The 19,001-nt window shown below is 45.5% G+C and overlaps 1 protein-coding gene across 6 annotated transcripts in view; it reads left to right on the top strand.

Annotated features, from left to right (window-relative positions):
• Positions 1-19,001, top strand: part of NFYC (nuclear transcription factor Y subunit gamma) — a 132,011-nt gene that overhangs the window by 66,587 nt on the left and 46,423 nt on the right. For 5 of the 6 annotated variants that reach the window (XM_069223770.1, XM_069223769.1, XM_069223771.1 and 2 more), the window contains 2 exons: positions 10,009-10,104; positions 13,065-13,238. In XM_069223770.1, the coding sequence (XP_069079871.1) occupies positions 10,009-10,104; positions 13,065-13,238 (270 nt within the window). Of the gene's footprint in view, positions 1-7,868; positions 8,159-10,008; positions 10,105-13,064; positions 13,239-19,001 lie in introns of those variants that run through there. The other variant, XM_069223773.1, reaches the window with a different exon arrangement.

Here is a 19,001-nt window from a genome sequence, read left to right as displayed (position 1 = left end):
CGGCAAGTCCAGGAGAGATAATGAGAAAAACAAGGAGGAGTCACTGGCCAGTCAGGACAGCCCCTAAGGTGTCCTGAGCTGAGGTGACTCTGACTTTTAGAAATCCTCCATCTTGTAGAAGGAGGATTCCCCCAATAGGAATAGGGATGTGCCCCCCTCCCCTCAGGGAGGAGGCACAAAGAGGGTGTACCCACCCTCAAGGACAGTAGCCATTGGCTACTGCCCTCCCAGACCTAAACACACCCCTAAATCGAGTATTTAGGGTCTCCCAGAACCCAGCAAGATAGATTCCTGCAACTTACCGAAGAAGAGGACTGCTGAGCTGAAAAACCCCTACAGAAGAAGAAAGAAGACACCAACTGCTTTGGCCCCAGTCCTACCGGCCTGTCACCTGCCTTCAGAAGAAAACTGCTCCAGCGACGCTTTCCCTGGGACCAGCGACCTCTGAATCCTCAGAGGACTGCCCTGCTTCCAAGAGACCAAGAAACTCCCGATAACAGCGGCTCTGTTCAACAAAGACTGCAACTTTGTATCCAGAGGAGCAGATTTAAAGACCCCTGCAATCCCCGCAAGAAGCGTGAGACTTGCAACACTGCACCCGGCGACCCCGACTCGACTGGTGGAGAACCAACACCTCAGGGAGGATATGGGCTCTGTATGCACTATTTCAAAGTAAGGAATAGTATGCACGGAGTCCAAGGGTCCCCCTTAGAGGTAAGATAGTGGCAAAAAGAGATAATACTAATGCTCTATTTTGTGGTAGTGTGGTCGAGCAGTAGGCTTATCAAAGGAGTAGTGTTAAGCATTTGTTGTACATACACACAGGCAATAAATGAGGAACACACACTCAAACAATTCCAGGCCAATAGGTTTTTGTTATAGAAAAATATCTTTTCTTAGTTTATTTTAAGAACCACAGGTTCAAATTCTACATGTAATATCTCATTTGAAAGGTATTGCAGATAAGTACTTTAGGAACTTTGAATAATCATAGTAGCATATATACTTTTTACATAAAACACATTTAGCTGTTTTAAAAGTGGACACAGTGCAATTTTCACAGTTCCTGGGGGACGTAAAGTAATGTTAGTTCTTGCAGGTAAGTAAACCACCTACAGGGTTCAAATTGGGGTCCAAGGTAGCCCACTGTTGGGGGTTCAGAGCAACCCCAAAATTACCACACCAGCAGCTCAGGGCCGGTCAGGTGCAGAGTTCAAAGTGGTGCCCAAAACGCATAGGCTTCAATGGAGAGAAGGGTGTGCCCAGGTTCCAGTCTGCCAGCAGGTAAGTACCCGCGTCTTCGGAGGGCAGACCAGGGGGGTTTTGTAGGGCATCAGGGGGGACACAAGTCCACACAGAAAGTACACCCTCAGCAGCGCAAGGGCGGCCGGGTGCAGTGTGCAAACAAGCGTTGGGTTTCCAATGGATTTCAATGGGAGACCAAGGGGTCTCTTCAGCAGTGCAGGCAGGCAAGGGGGGGGGGGTGCTCCTCGGGGTAGCCACCACCTGGGCAAGGGAGAGGGCCTCCTGGGGGTCACTCCTGCACTGGAGTTCCGATCCTTCAGATCCTGGGGGCTGCGGGTGCAGGGTTGTAAAGAAATGGCTCCCTGTTGCAGTTACCCCCCACTTTTTGCCTGATACTGATGCTGACTTGACTGAGAAGTGTGCTGGGACCCTGCTAACCAGGCCCCAGCACCAGTGTTCCTTCACCTAAAATGTACCATTGTTTCCACAATTGGCACAACTCTGGCACCTAGGTAAGTCCCTTGTAACTGGTACCCCTGGTACCAAGGGCCCTGATGCCGAATATATAGAGATATAGAGATATAGAGATATAGAGATATAGAGATATAGAGATATAGAGATATAGAGATATAGAGATATAGAGATATAGAGATATAGAGATATAGAGATATAGAGATATAGAGATATAGAGATATAGAGATATAGAGATATAGAGATATAGAGATATAGAGATATAGAGATATAGAGATATGATATATATTCGATGGCATGTGTAGCTGCAGATACACATGCTGTGCACATCCCGCCATCATGATTGTTTTTTTTCCGCCATCGGGTTCGGACGTGTTTCGGGTCGGAAAGTTAGTTAGAATCTCGGAAAAAAACGTCGGTATTGTTTGCGTTCGGTATCGGGTTAGTTAGAACAAATCGACACCGAATTTTGATGAGCTCCGGTGGCCCTTCGGGGTTTTTTCGATTCCCCCGTCTGGGCCTGGTCGGCCCGGCCACGTGCGACTTCAAGGCTGATGGAACGGACCCCATTCCGCTTCTGCCCAAAATGCCATCACAAGTATCCGTATACGGATCACCATCTGGTCTGTAACTTGTGCTTGTCCCCCGAGCACAAGGAGGATACTTGTGAAGCCTGTCGAGCGTTTCGGTCGAGGAAGATGCTGAGACCGAAGAGCCAGGAGACTACAAATGGCGTCCACGCCGACAGGTCAAGATCATTTCGAGGAGGAAGAAGAAGCTTTCTCCGTCCACGAGTCGGATTCTGAAGAACTCGATGCCGAAGAAGCATCCAAAACCATGAGTAAGACGTCGAAAATCAAGACTCACGAGAAGTCCACAAAAGCCCAGGGGACGCCACCGCCAACAGGCCATGGCTTAACCCGAAAAATAGGTGACCGATCATCGGCACCGAAAAAGGGCACGCTGGGGGCGAAGTCATCCGACTCCGGTTGAGATGCCGCCACACGGCAACCTCTGAGCCGAGACAGCGGCTCCGAGAAACTTCGGCACAGAGACAGCGGCACCGAAGAATTTCGGCACCGAGACACCACGCCGAAAACAAAGAAGGTTTCTTCGGAGCCTAAAAAGACTTCCGAAAAGGTTTCGGTTCCGAAACATCCAGCCTCGGAGCCGAAAACTAGTTCCTATACAGAGGAACAAGGATTAACCTCCCAATTACATAGATTTGGAGAGGAGCTTCAAGCTGGAGAGCCTGACTACACGCAGAGAAGGCTTCATATTCATGAGGACACAGGGAAGATAACCACTCTTCCCCCAATCAAAATAAAAAGGAAACTTGCCTTTCAACAAAAAGACAAGCAACCACAAGCAAAGGTGGCAAGGAAAACAACCCCACCACCGTCTCCACCACCATCAATACATGCATCACCAGCAACAACTCCACCACTGATGCACTCACCAGCTCATACTACAATGAGTCAGGATGATCCCGATGCATGGGACCTTTACGATGCTCCAGTGTCTGACAACAGCCCAGACTCCTATCCTACAAAACCGTCACCACCTGAGGACAGTACATCCTACACACAGGTGGTCGCAAGGGCAGCCGAATTTCACAACGTCACCTTACATTCTGAGCCATTTGAGGATGACTTTCTGTTTAACACCCTATCCTCCACCCATAGCCAGTACCAAAGCCTTCCCATGCTCCCAGGAATGCTAAGACATTCAAAACAAATATTTCAGGATCCAGTTAAAGGCAGAGCCATAACTCCAAGGGTGGAGAAAAAGTACAAGCCACCGCCAACAGAGCCAATCTATATTACAACACAACTAACACCAGACTCAGTAGTTGTCGGGGCAGCTCGTAAGAGAGCCAACTCTCATACCTCAGGAGACGCACCACCTCCAGACAAGGAGAGCCGCAAATTTGATGCTGCGGGAAAAAGGGTTGCAGCACAAGCTGCAAATCAATGGCGTATTGCCAATTCACAAGCACTTTTGGCAAGATACGACAGAGCTCATTGGGATGAAATGCAACATTTCATCGAACACTTACCCAAGGAGTTCCAAAAAAGAGCGCAACAAGTGGTGGAAGAAGGACAAAGTATCTCTAATAATCAGATACGGTCTTCCATGGATGCAGCAGATACAGCTGCAAGGACAATAAACACTGCAATCACGATACGAAGGCACGCATGGCTGCGCACTTCAGGGTTCAAGCCAGAAATCCAACAAGCTGTGCTCAATATGCCATTTAATGAACAGCAATTGTTTGGGCTGGAGGTGGACACTGCCATTGACAAACTCAAAAAAGACACCGATGCAGCCAAAGCCATGGGCGCACTCTACTCCCCGCAGAGCAGAGGCACATTTTGGAAAACACCTTTTAGGGGAGGGTTTCGAAGTCAACCCACAGAAACCACAACCTCACAAACAAGGCCTACTTACCAGGGTCAATATCAAAGGGGAGGTTTTCGGGGGCAATATAGAAGGGGCCAATTCCCAAGAAATCAAGGAAAATTCCAAGGCCCCAAAACTCCTCAAAATAAACAGTGACTCACAAGTCACACAACCCCATCACATAACACATGTGGGGGGAAGACTAAGCCAATTTTACAAACTTTGAGAGGAAATAACAACAGACACTTGGGTCTTAGCAATTATCCAGCATGGTTATTGCATAGAATTTCTCCAATTCCCTCCAAACATCCCACCGAAAAGACACAATATGTCAAAACAACATATAGATCTTCTAGGCCTAGAAGTTCAAGCATTGCTACAAAAGGACGCAATAGAATTAGTACCAAATCTACAAAAAAACACAGGAGTTTACTCACTGTACTTTCTAATACCCAAAAAGGACAAAACTCTGAGACCAATACTAGATCTCAGAACACTCAATATCTACATCAAATCAGACCACTTTCACATGGTCACATTACAAGACGTAATCCCACTGCTCAAACAGCAAGACTACATGACACTAGACCTAAAAGATGCGTATTTCCATATACCAATACATCCTTCACACAGGAAATACCTAAGGTTCGTATTCCAAGGAATACATTACCAATTCAAAGTGTTGCCATTCGGAATAACAACTGCGCCAAGAGTTTTTACAAAATGCCTGGCAGTGGTAGCTGCACATATCAGAAGGCAGCAAATACATGTGTTCCCGTATTTAGACGACTGGTTAATCAAAACCAACACGCTAAAACAGTGTTCACAGCACACAAAATATGTCATACAAACCCTCCACAAGCTAGGTTTCTCCATAAACTACGCGAAGTCACACCTTTTGCCGTGTCAAACACAGCAATACTTAGGAGCGACAATCAACACAGCAAAAGGGATTGCCACTCCAAGTCCACAAAGGGTTCAAACATTTCACATAAGGTAATACAAGCCATGTATCCAACCCAAAAGATACAAGTCAAAATGGTAATGAAACTCCTAGGCATGATGTCTTCATGCATAGCCATTGTCCCAAACGCAAGATTGCACATGCGGCCCTTACAACAGTGCCTAGCATCACAATGGTCACAAGCACAGGGTCAACTTCTAGATCTGGTGTTGATAGACCGCCAAACATACATCTCGCTTCTATGGTGGAACAGTACAAATTTAAACCGAGGGCGGCCTTTCCAAGACCCAGTGCCACAATACGTCATAACAACTGATGCTTCCATGACAGGTTGGGGAGCACACCTCAATCAACACAGCATCCAAGGACAATGGGACATACATCAGAGGCAGTTTCACATAAATCACTTAGAACTGTTAGCAGTATTTCTGGCGCTGAAAGCTTTTCAACCCATAATAACCCAAAAATACATTCTTGTCAAAACAGACAACATGACAACAATGTATTATCTAAACAAACAAGGAGGGACACACTCAACACAGTTGTGCCTCCTAACACAAAAAATATGGCATTGGGCGATTCACAACCACATTCGCCTAATAGCACAATTTATTCCAGGGATTCAGAACCAGTTGGCAGACAATCTCTCTCGATCGCCAACAAACCCACGAATGGGAAATTCACCCCCAAATACTGAACACTTACTTCCAAATTTGGGGAACACCACAAATAGATCTATTTGCAACGAAGGAAAACTCAAAATGCCAAAACTTTGCATCCAGGTACCCACAACAGCTGTCTCAGGGCAATGCGCTATGGATTAACTGGTCAGGGATATTTGCTTATGCTTTTCCCCCTCTCCCACTCCTTCCATATCTAGTAAACAAGTTGAGTCAAAACAAACTCAAACTCATACTAATAGCACCAACATGGGCAAGGCAACCTTGGTACACAACACTACTAGACCTGTCAGTAGTACCTCATGTCAAACTACCAAACAGACCAGATCTGTTAACACAATACAAACAGATGAGGCATCCAAATCCAGCATCGCTGAATCTAGCAATTTGGCTCCTGAAATCCTAGAATTTGGACACTTAGACCTCACACAAGAATGTATGGAGGTCCTAAAACAGGCTAGAAAGCCTACCACTAGACACTGCTATGCAAATAAATGGAAAAGATTTGTCTATTACTGCCATAATAATCAAATTCAACCCTTACACGCATCTACAAAAGATATAGTAGGATACTTACTGCATTTGCAAAAAGCAAAACTAGCTTTCTCTTCCATAAAAATACATCTGGCTGCAATTTCAGCTTACCTGCAAATTACGCACTCAACTTCATTATTTAGGATACCAGTCATAAAAGCGTTTATGGAAGGCCTAAAGAGAATTATACCACCAAGAACGCCACCAGTTCCTTTATGGAACCTCAACATTGTCTTAACACGACTCACGGGCCCACCTTTTGAGCCCATGCACTCTTGTGAAATGCAATACTTAACGTGGAAAGTTGCATTTTTAATTGCCATCACATCTCTAAGAAGAGTGAGTGAAATTCAAGCGTTTACCATTCAAGAACCATTTATTCAAATACACAAAAATAAAGTTGTTCTACGAACAAATCCCAAATTTTTACCAAAAGTAATCTCACCGTTCCACTTGAATCAAACAGTAGAATTACCAGTGTTCTTCCCACAGCCAGATTCTGTAGCTGAAAGAGCACTACATACATTAGACATCAAAAGAGCACTAATGTACTACATTGACAGAACAAAACTAATTCGAAAGACAAAACAACTATTTATCGCCTTTCAAAAACCTCATACAGGAAATCCAATTTCAAAACAAGGCATTGCTAGATGGATAGTTAGGTGCATTCAGACCTGCTATCTTAAAGCTAAAAGAGAACTGCCTATTACACCAAAGGCACACTCAACCAGAAAGAAAGGTGCTACCATGGCCTTTCTAGGAAATATTCCAATGAACGAAATATGTAAGGCAGCAACATGGTCTACGCCTCATACATTTACCAAGCACTACTGTGTAGATGTGCTAACTGCACAACAAGCAACAGTAGGTCAAGCTGCACTAAGAACATTATTTCAAACTACTTCAACTCCTACAGGCTGAACCACCGCTTTTGGGGAGATAACTGCTTACTAGTCTATGCACAGCATGTGTATCTGCAGCTACACATGCCATCGAACGGAAAATGTCACTTACCCAGTGTACATCTGTTCGTGGCATTAGTCGCTGCAGATTCACATGCGCCCACCCGCCTCCCCGGGAGCCTGTAGCCGTTTATAAGTAGATCTTAAACATTTGTACATTTGTAAATAGATTACTTGAAACTTTATTATGTACATACGCGTTCACTCCATTGCATGGGCACTATTACTAGCATACACAACTCCTACCTCACCCTCTGTGGGGAAAACAATCTAAGATGGAGTCGATGCCCATGCGCAATGGAGTCGAAATGGGAGGAGTCCCTCAGTCTCGTGACTCGAAAAGACTTCTTCGAAGAAAAACAACTTGTAACACTCCGAGCCCAACACCAGATGGCGGGATGTGCACAGCATGTGAATCTGCAGCGACTAATGCCACAAACAGATGTACACTGGGTAAGTGCCATTTTCCATATGTGTGTGTATATATATATATGTGTGTGTGTATGTGTGTGTGTATGTGTGTGTATATATATGTGTGTGTGTGTGTATATATATATATATATATATGTGTGTGTGTGTGTGTATATATGTGTGTGTGTGTGTGTGTATATATGTATTTTTCTGTATATATATAAATGATGGCTTTGATTATATTGCATCATGGTGATTTTATGTATATATCTATTTATTGGAGCTATTGTGAGGTCAGTGTTCACCTGTTCGCCTCAAAGGCACATACAATATTGGTGAAACTGACGTCCGTATGCCAGCGAGGACCTCTTATTGGCACAGTGACGTCAGACGGAGTCGTGTGGAGCCGTGCAATTGTGACATCAACGTGGAGCATTGGGAAGAAGATTTTCTGTCTGGTGCTGGCGCATGGGAGAATTCATAAGGTGAGGAATCCACAAGTAGCTATTGTATCCACCAGAAAAAACGTTACTGGTATGAAGTAACTTGTTCTTATTGGCAATAACATCTGCCCAGAGAGTCAGTGAGCTCTGGGCTTCGTCATCTGTCTCTATATCCTAACATCTACCCAGACAGCTGGTTCCTTGGACTAGAACGTTCTTTGTACCGAAGGTGATCACCCCCTTTCATTTAGGACAGTCTGTCACCCTGCCTACTTTTCACGCTTCGCCTCATCCTGCTAAAGAAGAGTAACTTGCCCGGCTAGACCAAAAAATGACCCAAAAAGAGTGTTGTTCTACCTTGACCGCATAAGAGTTCAGACGGACTGCCAACTCTTCGTGGGTTATGTCGGAGCCTAGAGAGGGAAGATAGTACAGAAACAGACCATGATAGATCGTGCTCTGCATCAAAACCTGCTATGCACTGACCAAGAAGCAACCCCCTGAGGGCTTGCATTCCCATTCCACCGAAGCCAAAGCTGCGAATACTGCGTTTAGCAAGGGGAGTCCCGGTCCTGGACATCTGCCAGACAGCAACATGGGCATTTAGGCACACAATTGCCAGGCACTACAGCCTGGACAGTCAGGTCAGCAGGGACAAGCACTTTGCTTGTTTGGCCCTGCAGTGTGAAATAATTTGCAGACCCACCTCATGGGTATTTTTTCCAAGTTAAGGAATCTGCAGCTAGAAATCTCCATCAGATGAACAAGTTACTTACCTTCAGTAACACCTTACTTGGTAGGGACTCTATCTAGCTGCAGATTCCGCACTGGCCCACCCATCCTCCCTACTCTGCAAATGGATTTATTTACTCAGGGCTGTTCCTCTTTCAGGGCCTAGATTCACACACCAGTGGTATGTACTCTTTTTGGCTCCGTGCTTCTGTCGTTGAAAGTTACGAAAATAAACGGACATTAGCACACTGGGGTAGTACCTATATGGGTACCGCCCACATCCCTTCCAACTCTGATGACGCCAAGCGGAGCTGAATGACAGCACCACCTATCGGCATGCAGAGGTACTGTGCACACAAAAATTTCCGAATCCAGTCTAATGCCTGGAGCTATTTCTAAGGAAAGGAATCTGCTGCTAGATTAAATCTCTACCATAAAAGCCGTTACTGAAGGTAAGTAAGTATTTCTATACTAACGCACACACCTACACTTCAGTGTCTTCGGCCAGCAGCCATCATAAACCTAACCATGCCAGCACGCTATTTACAATTTGATGTTTGCTGTTTACTCAAATGAAGCAAAATTGAGGATTTTTGTCCTAATCAACATCTGCATGCTTCAGTCTCTGTTCCTGAAATAGTTTGACAACATGTTTTGAAAAGCTGTCTTTCTTGTTCTCTCACCTTGCCATAAAATCACTTTGATTTCACATTTGCGTACTTGGCTCAAACATAGCCACTTGACAAAATCGAGGTTTTGCTCACTCCTGAAAATGTCCACTACTGTGTCCAGTCTTTTGTCCAAGCAGTCATATACAGTAGTTCGGGACCAGGTACCTGTTCTTATGCCTACCTTAATCAGAATGAACGAAGTTATTTGATTACTGTGCATCTTATTTTTAGCTTTAATGATTAAGTGGCTGATTACTTTGAGCAGGGATAGAAAGGTCCGTTGCAAATCTTTAGCACTTGCGGGTAAGATTTGTTTCTAATAAGTGTGATCACACCTATTTATTAAATATAAAACTTTGCTTAAAAAAAGACACTGGTTACTGCCAGGAGCAGAGTGGTCCAACACAAATATGGTGTTGTGTACTACCAGTTCCAGTCTGACTGCTTCTCTCTATTCTGATGTTTGTTTTTGCTTTTTTTGCTGAGCAGAGGAATGACATCGCAATGGCTATCACCAAGTTTGATCAGTTTGACTTTCTTATCGACATAGTTCCCAGAGATGAGCTCAAGCCCCCCAAACGACAGGTGAGAAGTGGTTACATTGACTTTGTGGGTGGATGTTGTCCAAGGGGCTGTATCTATGAAGTAGTGGAGGTGAGGAAGGAGGGGCATGTTTTCTTTCTCTTGGAATCCTACTTCCTTCCATGTTTTAAATGTTGAACGATCCTAAATGAATTTGCACTTGTCCAAATTTAAAAGCAATCTTATATTCCTCTTCTGTGCTGCATTCTGATCATTTACCCTGATCAGACTTTTCTTGGCAGATGTCACTTCTATTTTCAAGGCCTTATTTTTAGTATTATACAACCCCCTGATCTGGCGTGACCATTAGTATCCGGGATGCACATTGTTAAAAAAAAATCTCCCCTTTTTGCTCCTCTTAGACATAATGCCTCCTAAAAGACAGGATGTGATTGCCACTGTACTAGGAGTTGAAAATGATACATTTATTTAGAAGTTCCCAAAGCTGTCTATTTTAGCATTTTAAGAGGTATTCTTGGTCAATCTATTTTTTTTTTCTCTTTCTTTTTAATGGGAGTTTGTTTCCCACGTGCAGAAGTTATGCTTGCATCCTTGTTTTTAAAAATCACTTTTTCTTTCACTTGTGTGTCCCACATGTAGTGGTGCTATGAAAATACTAGAATGACAAGCTTTTGTTGCAGCCATCTTGGGACCCCTTTTTCTTCAGTAGTAGGCCACTAAGTGTGTAACAGAAGCTACCCATTCATATGCTACTTGCCACTAAGCGTAAAGAGGTAAGGAGTCTCATTGCAAATGCTGCTTTTTGAATAATTTTTGGGAAATGCTTGATAAAGAAGGATTTGCCACGAATCCACCAATGTGTACCTGTAGTTCTCATTACCATTCCTTTGTCCAGGTTCTTCCTACAGCAGAGATTCGGAATCTAAAACGAGGCTAGTCACATCTATCGTTCAACATAATAGCTGCAAAATGGCATATCGCCAGTCTCTAGAAAATGCTGCCTTTCAAGCAAATGATGGCAGTGTTATGCAGCTGATCTACCGATTGCTTATACACGCCAATGGCACCATTAAGCATCTAAATCTTCAAAACCCTGCCTCGTCTAGGAACCCCTATCCTCATTATCAGTCCATTAATTCTCCCAGGTCTACCTTGCAGACAAAAACCCTCTGCTTGAGGTTACTGTGTAACTCAGAGGTGTATACTTAACAGCACGCAGGTGTTGGTTACCGGTAGCTGTACTAAGACAAAATCCCTTAACCTTCAGAAACCTTCCCAAAAAACGATTTGTGATTCATTTGTTGTCAGTACTGTAAAATGCAGGTGTACTGTAATTGACTTGCTTGGTGAGCCCATTATTAGAGCAAATTCAGTGGAATCTGAACACTTGCTGAACCGCATGGGCACCTACAGAATTCTCACATTGTTTATAATCAGTGACCATAACCCTCCGCACATTAACCACCTTAAAAAAAAAAACTATTTATTCAGTCTTCTCTACTCCTCTTTCCCTTATATGTGCCCATTCTTCAAACCTACATGCTGTTTCATTTTGCTGTTTTATAAATGCACTGCAGCTTTACTGTGGACAACGTTTTTTTTCCACTGGCACTTCACTGGCATGCCCAGGCTTCAGGCTACTCTTACAGCTGTAAGGCTATCTTTGCTGTCCATTGTGTGGGAAATCCTCACTTCTTAAGAGTTGTCCGCAGAAAATTGGAAAGTGGTGACTATTTTGTAGTACATAACAAAATATGAGGCCATGTATCCTAGGTCCTAGAGGATTTGTGGTCTGAAAATAACTTGCCAATGTGTTTGAACAATAAACTTCTAGGTCTCATTTTCCCACACTCAAAGGGGATTGATGGTGGATCTCTTCTGTGAAATACAGAGGCTTTAGGATCTCGACTCTGACTAAGAGATTGTTTGGATATCTCTCACCACTCCGCTGCAGGAAAGTGTTTCTCATGGACTGAAATTCTTGTGCTTGGGTAGTGTCTGCTGCTGTAAACATCCTTGACTGGAAGCTGTATTGCTGGAAGGAGCTTTCAGTCAGATGCTTACAGCTGCCGTCTGCCACTTGTCCTGCTATGAATGTTCAGCTAGTATGTATCTCATCGGTATGTGTGGTGCAAGTTGCACTAAGATCACTCTCTTTATTGCTCTGCTTGTCAAATTTTGCTTCTGTTGAAAGCAGTAGTAGGTTCCCTATTAACTGGCCAGTTATTTTGATATTCTTACATCTTCAGTATAAATAATAATATTTAGGCATGCAATGGTTGGGGTGTGTACACTTGTACAGCTGATCTCTATTTTTTTACATTCTGCTGGTGGTGTTAATGGGTAAGATTTTTTTAATTACAATTATTGGTGCATATGAAGCCTCTTGCTTTCCAAACACACACTTAAACTTCAACAAACTATTTGGTATTTGGTGTGTTCTTGCAGGCCTTGCAGAACTTGCAGCTGTATCATTTCTTCAACACTATGCTTCTCCTGTACAAAGATGCAAAATCATCCACATTTTTATAGGTCACTTCCTTGTTGATTTTACAAAGGAAAACTACTGTGTTTGCATGTGGTTGGGATGTCTATTAATTTGATCAGATCACCTTTACCCACGCTATTCATGCATTGTGATTTGCTTTGTAATTTGTAATTCTCAAGTAATAAGTGTTGTGATGCCACAGACTATAAAGCAGTGTTCTTGGCATTCTGTAAGTCACCGTGCTGCAGGGATTGTAAACATCCTACACTCTCAGCTGTATGTACAAGATGGCTGGGAGGAGGGTGTTTGCTGCTCCTGCCATGGACTTCACTGGAAAGACCAAAGTTGTCTCATTCGGTTTAGAAGCTGGATTAAAAAAATAAATATTGTGGAGGAGTCAAAAGAATAGATTCCTTGAAACATTCCTTTCAATTTGTATCAAAAGGTGATTTTTCCTATCTCATATCTGCTTCAAATATCTTTTCCTTTCTGTCTCCCACCTGTGGTTCTATAGGAAGAGGTGCGTCAGGCTGTGACTCCTGCAGAACCTGTCCAGTACTACTTTACTCTGGCACAGCAGCCCACAACTGTCCAGGTTCAAGGACAGCAGCAAGGACAGCAGACTACAACGACTGGAAGCACCATCCAACCTGGTCAGATCATCATTGCACAGTCACCACAGGGGCAGGTTAGTAGACGACACCTTTGCATCTACACAGCTACCTGGGACTTTGGCTAATTTAAGAATTATCTAGGGAAAACCTATGCTACTTTGAAGAAAATCATTAACTTAATGTGCCTTTTATAAATGTCTGACAGTTACCTGACTCAAAGCAGTCCTTTACCTTGCTTCTCTGACACCTCCCAAGCTACACTCAGTGATTTGACAAAATAGGTAACCCTCCCGTTTAGTCCCTTATCTGGGTACTTCTCACCTGAGTTAAAAAAAACTTTGACAGAATAGTAAACAGGAATATTTTAATGACCTTTCATACTTTTTTTTTCCATTGAAACACTAAAACTATTTTTTTTAAGAGACAAATGTATGATTTTTATATATCGCAGACAATTAGCTTTATGTGAACAATTAGCAGTTCAGATAAAGCCTGAGTTTATCCTCCTTTGGCTTAAAAAAAAAAAAAAAAGTTCCACTAACGTCCGTGCCTACTAAAAGATGCAGTTTTTAACCCACAAAGGTGTTGATGTCAAGAACAATGTTGCACTTCCTGAAGGGACCATACCTTTTGGTATTATTTTGACATCTTCTTGCCATGGGGCCCTATTCTTTTGCGATTCTGCATGCTACTACAGCAGAAGGTGCATATTCCCTTGTTATAACCATTTGTTATGATATGAAGAATTTTTATAAGGCCTAATCACCCATGAGGTTATCCTGGCTTTTAACGGGTATGTGTTGCGGGTCTCGAGATGTCTTGCTTGAAGAGCCAGGTCGTCAGCTTCTTGAGGAATTGAAGTGATGTGAAGGGCATAATGTGGTGTGAATGGTCGTCCCATGATTTGGGAGCGATGTATGAGAAAACACAAATTCCTGCTCTGCTTTTGCATGTGTGGTACATTTGCAAGTGAGAGTATGGTTGATCGGAGGTGCCTGGTGGATTGGTGGAACAGCAGGCACTGATCAGGGAGGCAGGACCTGTGTTTTATAGCCCTTTATGTGTGGGTAAGGATATGGTGCCAGGGTAGTTCCCTTAAGTGTAGGATGATGTGAGATCAGCGTGGGAGGATGGTGACTAGGCTGGCTGCTGTGCGAGTTGGCTAGTGGCTTCCCCCTTAGAAGGGTGTTCCCATAGTCAAATCTGCTGTTGTTGAGTCCTTGGGTGATGGTTTTCCTGGTGGTGGTAGGTAACCATTTGAAGGTTTTTTTCATCATTCCTAGCGTATGGGAGCAGATGTAATGATGGCATTGACCTGAGCTGACGTCTGTTTTTGTCAATGATGCAGCAATTTCTTGTGCGTTTGTTGGTGGTGGGGGTGGGGTCTGAGGTCCTTATTCCACTAGACAGAGTCCCACAGCAAGGCATCTTTTATGAAGATCACCGCTTTGATCTTGTCTGTGTTGAGTTTGAGGCAATTAGACCTCATCCAGGTGGCCACTTTGGTCATGCATTAGTTGAAATTGTCTGGTGCTGTTTCTGAGGGGGACATTGTCAGATGTCTCGTTGGCATAGGTACCTATATAGATGCTGGGTGCATGGATGTCGTCTGCCAGCGGTGTCCTGTAAGTGTTGAAATGGGTTAGGCTGCGCGAGGAGCCCTGCTGGGTTCTACAAATGAGATTCTGGGCTTCTGAGAAGTATGGTGGCATTTTGAGTGTACTCTTCTGGTAAGTATACAGATCCATTTGAGGGTGGATCTTTGGATGCCAGCCTCATGAAGTTGTCAGAAGGATGGGATGGGAGACTGTCGAAGGCTGCATATATGTTAAGGATGAGGGCTGCGGTTTCTCTGTCGAGGATCATACAAATGCCGTCTGTCACTGCGATGAAGGCTGTGTTTGTACTGTAGCTTGGCTTAAAACCCGATTACACAGTGTTAAAGAGCTAATGGTTGGTGAGGTGGTCGGAGAGGCCTCTGTTGAATACGTTTTATAAAATATTGGCCGGGTATGATAGATGGGAGATCAATTGATAGTTTGCAAGTTGACTGGCTCTGCTGAATGCTTCCTCAGGAGGGCGTGGACAGCTGTATGATTCTAAGCTTCCAGGAGAGTAACTGTGTTAAAGGAGGGGTTATGGATGGGGGTTAGGGCTTAGCTGATGAGGTGGGGTGAAGAAAAGTGTTACACAGGGCCCCATAGTGGATGGTCTTCATGATTATTGTGGTTACATCCGTAGTGGTAGGGTTCCATGTTGTCAGGGTGTTGCCTTTGTTCAGAACTGGCTGACTAATTGCAAGGTTGATGGGTCTGTTCGAAGGACGAAGTTGGTGGCTTTATTGCAGAAAAAGTCTGAGAAATTGATGCATAGTTCTTGGTAAGGGTGATGTTGCTGCTCGTGTGGTGAAGTCATTGATGATAGTGAACATTTCATTGCTGCTGTCGTCATTGTTGATCCGCTAGGCTTGGGTCTTCTTTCTGGTTTTCTCAAATTTGCTGGTGGTAGTATCTCTGGGCGAATTTAAAAGCTTCTTTGTCTGTGTAGGAGATGTACCTTCTTTTTGGCATGGTTACCCCCCACTTTTTGCCTGCTATCATTATGCTTAGACTGTTTTCACTGGGATCCTGCTAACCAGGACCCCAGTGATTGTGCTCTCTTCCACTAATTTTTGTTGCCTAGGACTTTGCATACCCCCACAATTGGCATACTGGTGCCCCCTTGTAAGTTTCTAGTATATAGTGTTTAGATGCCCAGGGCATTGCGGCACCAGGGGTTCCCTGTGGGCTGCAGCATGTATTATGCCACCCATGGGAGCCTATGCACGGTGGGTCTGCAGCCCTGCCGTTGCACCCTTTCACACCAAGTCCCCCCTATGGTAGGCCCGTCACCCCTATGGTAGGCCCTCCTAGCCCAGAGAGCAGGGCGCACCCCTCCTCTTCTCTCTCCCCCCCCCCCCCCCCCCAACCTCACCCGCTTCCCCCCCCCTCCCCCCCCTCCCCACCCCACCACTCCTTCTCCCCTCACCCCTCACCCCCTCTCCATCCTGCATGAGCACAGGAGCCCCTATGAACTCCATTTCCATTGCACTGGACTTCGTAAGTGCGGGGAAGCCATTTTACCTGTGTACTGGACACAGGTACAAGTGTCCAGTGTCCAGCCACATAATGGTAACTCCGAACCTGGGCATGTTTAATATCGAACATGCCGGAATCATACCCCAGTACTGTTGTCAGTATTGGTTGTATGATTCCATGCACTTCAGGGGCTTCTTAGAGGACCCCTAAGTATTGCTCTGAGAAGTCTTCTGGGGTTTTCCAGGCAGCCCATGGTGCTTCCACCTCAGACAGGTTTCTGCTCTCCTTCTGCTTGAGAAGCTCAGGCAGGGGGAGCCAGAACAGAGGATTTCTTGTGGGAGAGGGAGGTAACACCCTCTCCCTTGGAAATAGGTGTTACAAGACTTGGGAGGGGTAGCCTCCCAAGCCACTGGTTTGCTTTGAAGGGCACAATTGGTGCCTTTCTTGCATAAACTGGCTTGCACCAGCCCAGAGACCCCCAATCCCTGCTCTGGCACGAAACTGGACAAAGGAAAGGGGAGTTACCACTCCTCTGTCCATCACCACTCTAGGGGTGATGCCCAGAGCTCCTCCATGTGGTCGCTCAATTCTGCCACCTTGAATCCAAGATGTGCAGAGGTCCTGGGAGCCTCTTAGTGGCCAGGTCAGGCAGGTGACGTCACATACCCCCTCCTGATAGGTGGTTATCTTACTAGGTGACTAAACTCCCTTTTAGAGCTATTTAGGGACCTCCTTGAGGGTGGGTCCCAGATTCAACGTGCAAGATTCTAGCAGGACTCCTCTGCATAGTTTACTTCGTCTTCTGGCCATTGGAACCGTGACTGGACTCTAGGAACCGACAATCTGTAACTCCATCAACGACTCTGATTTACAACATTGTTTCTCCAGCTCCTCCCTTCATTGCAACATTTCCCTTGCTGTGCATCCTCTGAGATCGGTGAGACTTCAGCCTCTCTTGGAGTGAAGGAGTCACTTCCCTGCATCTGCAGGCACCAACTGCAATGACAACTGGATGCGTGGATCTGCTGTCCTCAAACTGCGTGGATCTTGCATCACAGGTGGTGGTCTGGAGAGGTCTCCTTGGTCCTTTCTGCCAGCTGTCCAACTTGGGAGATAGTAAGCCCTTGCCTCTCCTTGCAGGACAGTACCCCTGCGCACGGCAACTCTTGCAGCTACCAAGGCTTGTTTGCTCTTGCTCCAAGGGACTTCCAGCTGTGTGTAGCCCCGGCCCCCTGCACTTCTTCCTGCAAAGCACAGTTTCCTCTTTGCTCCTCAGGTGATGTGGGATGACTCCTCAGGTGTACTGACTGGGCCTCACTGACTTACTGGCCTTCTAGCAGTGGATTGCCTGTGGGGGCCTCAACTGCTTCTGTTGGCTTTCCTGACTGCTGAAGGTCACCTCGAACTCCCTGGGTCCCCTGGTCCTTGCTGGTCCTCTTTAGCCTTGCAAACCTTCTTGTGCTTCTCTTGCATTTGCCAAGGCTTCTTGGTGGCTCTTCTGCACCACTGACCATCTGCGACCAGACAATCTACGTGGGGCACAATCTGCACCGCTCCAAGGACTACTCCTTCAGCCCCTGGGTTCCACAGCTGGTTGACTTCCTTCCCTGTCGACCTAGTTCTGCATCCACAAATAGGTGGGTAGCCCATCTTGCCCCCACTGGAGACTCCCATTGTGGACTGGACTCTGTCCCCTTCTTTTGCAGATCCTCTTCTACCGGAATTTACCTTTGGGATCTTCTGTCTGGTACTGTTCTCGACAATCCTTTTTCTTAGTCCCCCTGTTAGTACTTGGGAAGACCAGGTAATTACCTCTGACCCCCAGCGACCAGGAGAGCACTCTAGTACTCACCTCTTGGGGTTCCTAGTTACTCCAGCTTCCCTCTGACAACTCCACATCCTTTGGGTTGGGGACAGTCTCTTGCATTCTGCTTTCTTAGTATATGGTTTGGCCCTCCCCTAAGGCCCTTTCTATTTTCACTAAGTATTGCCAGTGCTTGTTGCTTTTTATGCTACTTGCTGATTTCTATTGTGTATATAATTTAATGTGTACTCACCTCCAGTTGGGGAGAACTGCCTATAAGTAATCTACTGGTTCGATGGCATCTGTCGCTGTAGATACACATGGTATGCATGAGCGCTCGCCATCTGGTGTTGGGTCGGAGTGTTACAAGTTGTTTTTCTTCGAAGAAGTGTTTTCGAGTCACGGGACCGAGTGACTCCACCTTCTGTGCTCATTGCGCATGGGCGTCGACTCCATCTTCGATTGTTTTCTTTCCGCCATCGGGTTCGGACGTGTTCATGTCGCTCCGAGTTTCGGAACGGAAAGATAGCTGAAGACGGAAGATTTTCGACGGTATCGTTGCGATCCGGTTAGAGATAGACACATACGACGACGCGTTGAACATCGAAGCGCTTCGGTGCCCTTCGGGGTAGATTTCGGCACCCCGTCGGGGCCTAGTCGGCCCGACCGCGTGGAGGACAACGCCGATGGATCGGACCCCGTTTCGATTCTGCCCCGAATGCCACAACAAATATCCTTATACGGACCTGCACTCGGTCTGTAATCTGTGCCTGTCACCCGAGCACAGTGAAGAATCCTGCGAGGCCTGTCGGGCGTTCCGGTCCCGAAAAACTCTGCGCGACCGTCGAGCGAGAAGACTGCAGATGGCGTCCACGCCAAAAGAGCGTCGACAGTTCGAGACAGAAGAAGAACAGGAGGAATCCTTTTCCATCCAGGATTCAGACTCCGACGAGCTA

This window comes from Pleurodeles waltl, chromosome 3_1, assembly GCF_031143425.1.
Source record: "Pleurodeles waltl isolate 20211129_DDA chromosome 3_1, aPleWal1.hap1.20221129, whole genome shotgun sequence".
Classification (NCBI taxonomy): domain Eukaryota; kingdom Metazoa; phylum Chordata; class Amphibia; order Caudata; family Salamandridae; genus Pleurodeles; species Pleurodeles waltl.
The sequence above is the reverse complement of the archived record's forward strand: the minus strand, read 5'-3'. Positions and strand labels throughout refer to the sequence as shown.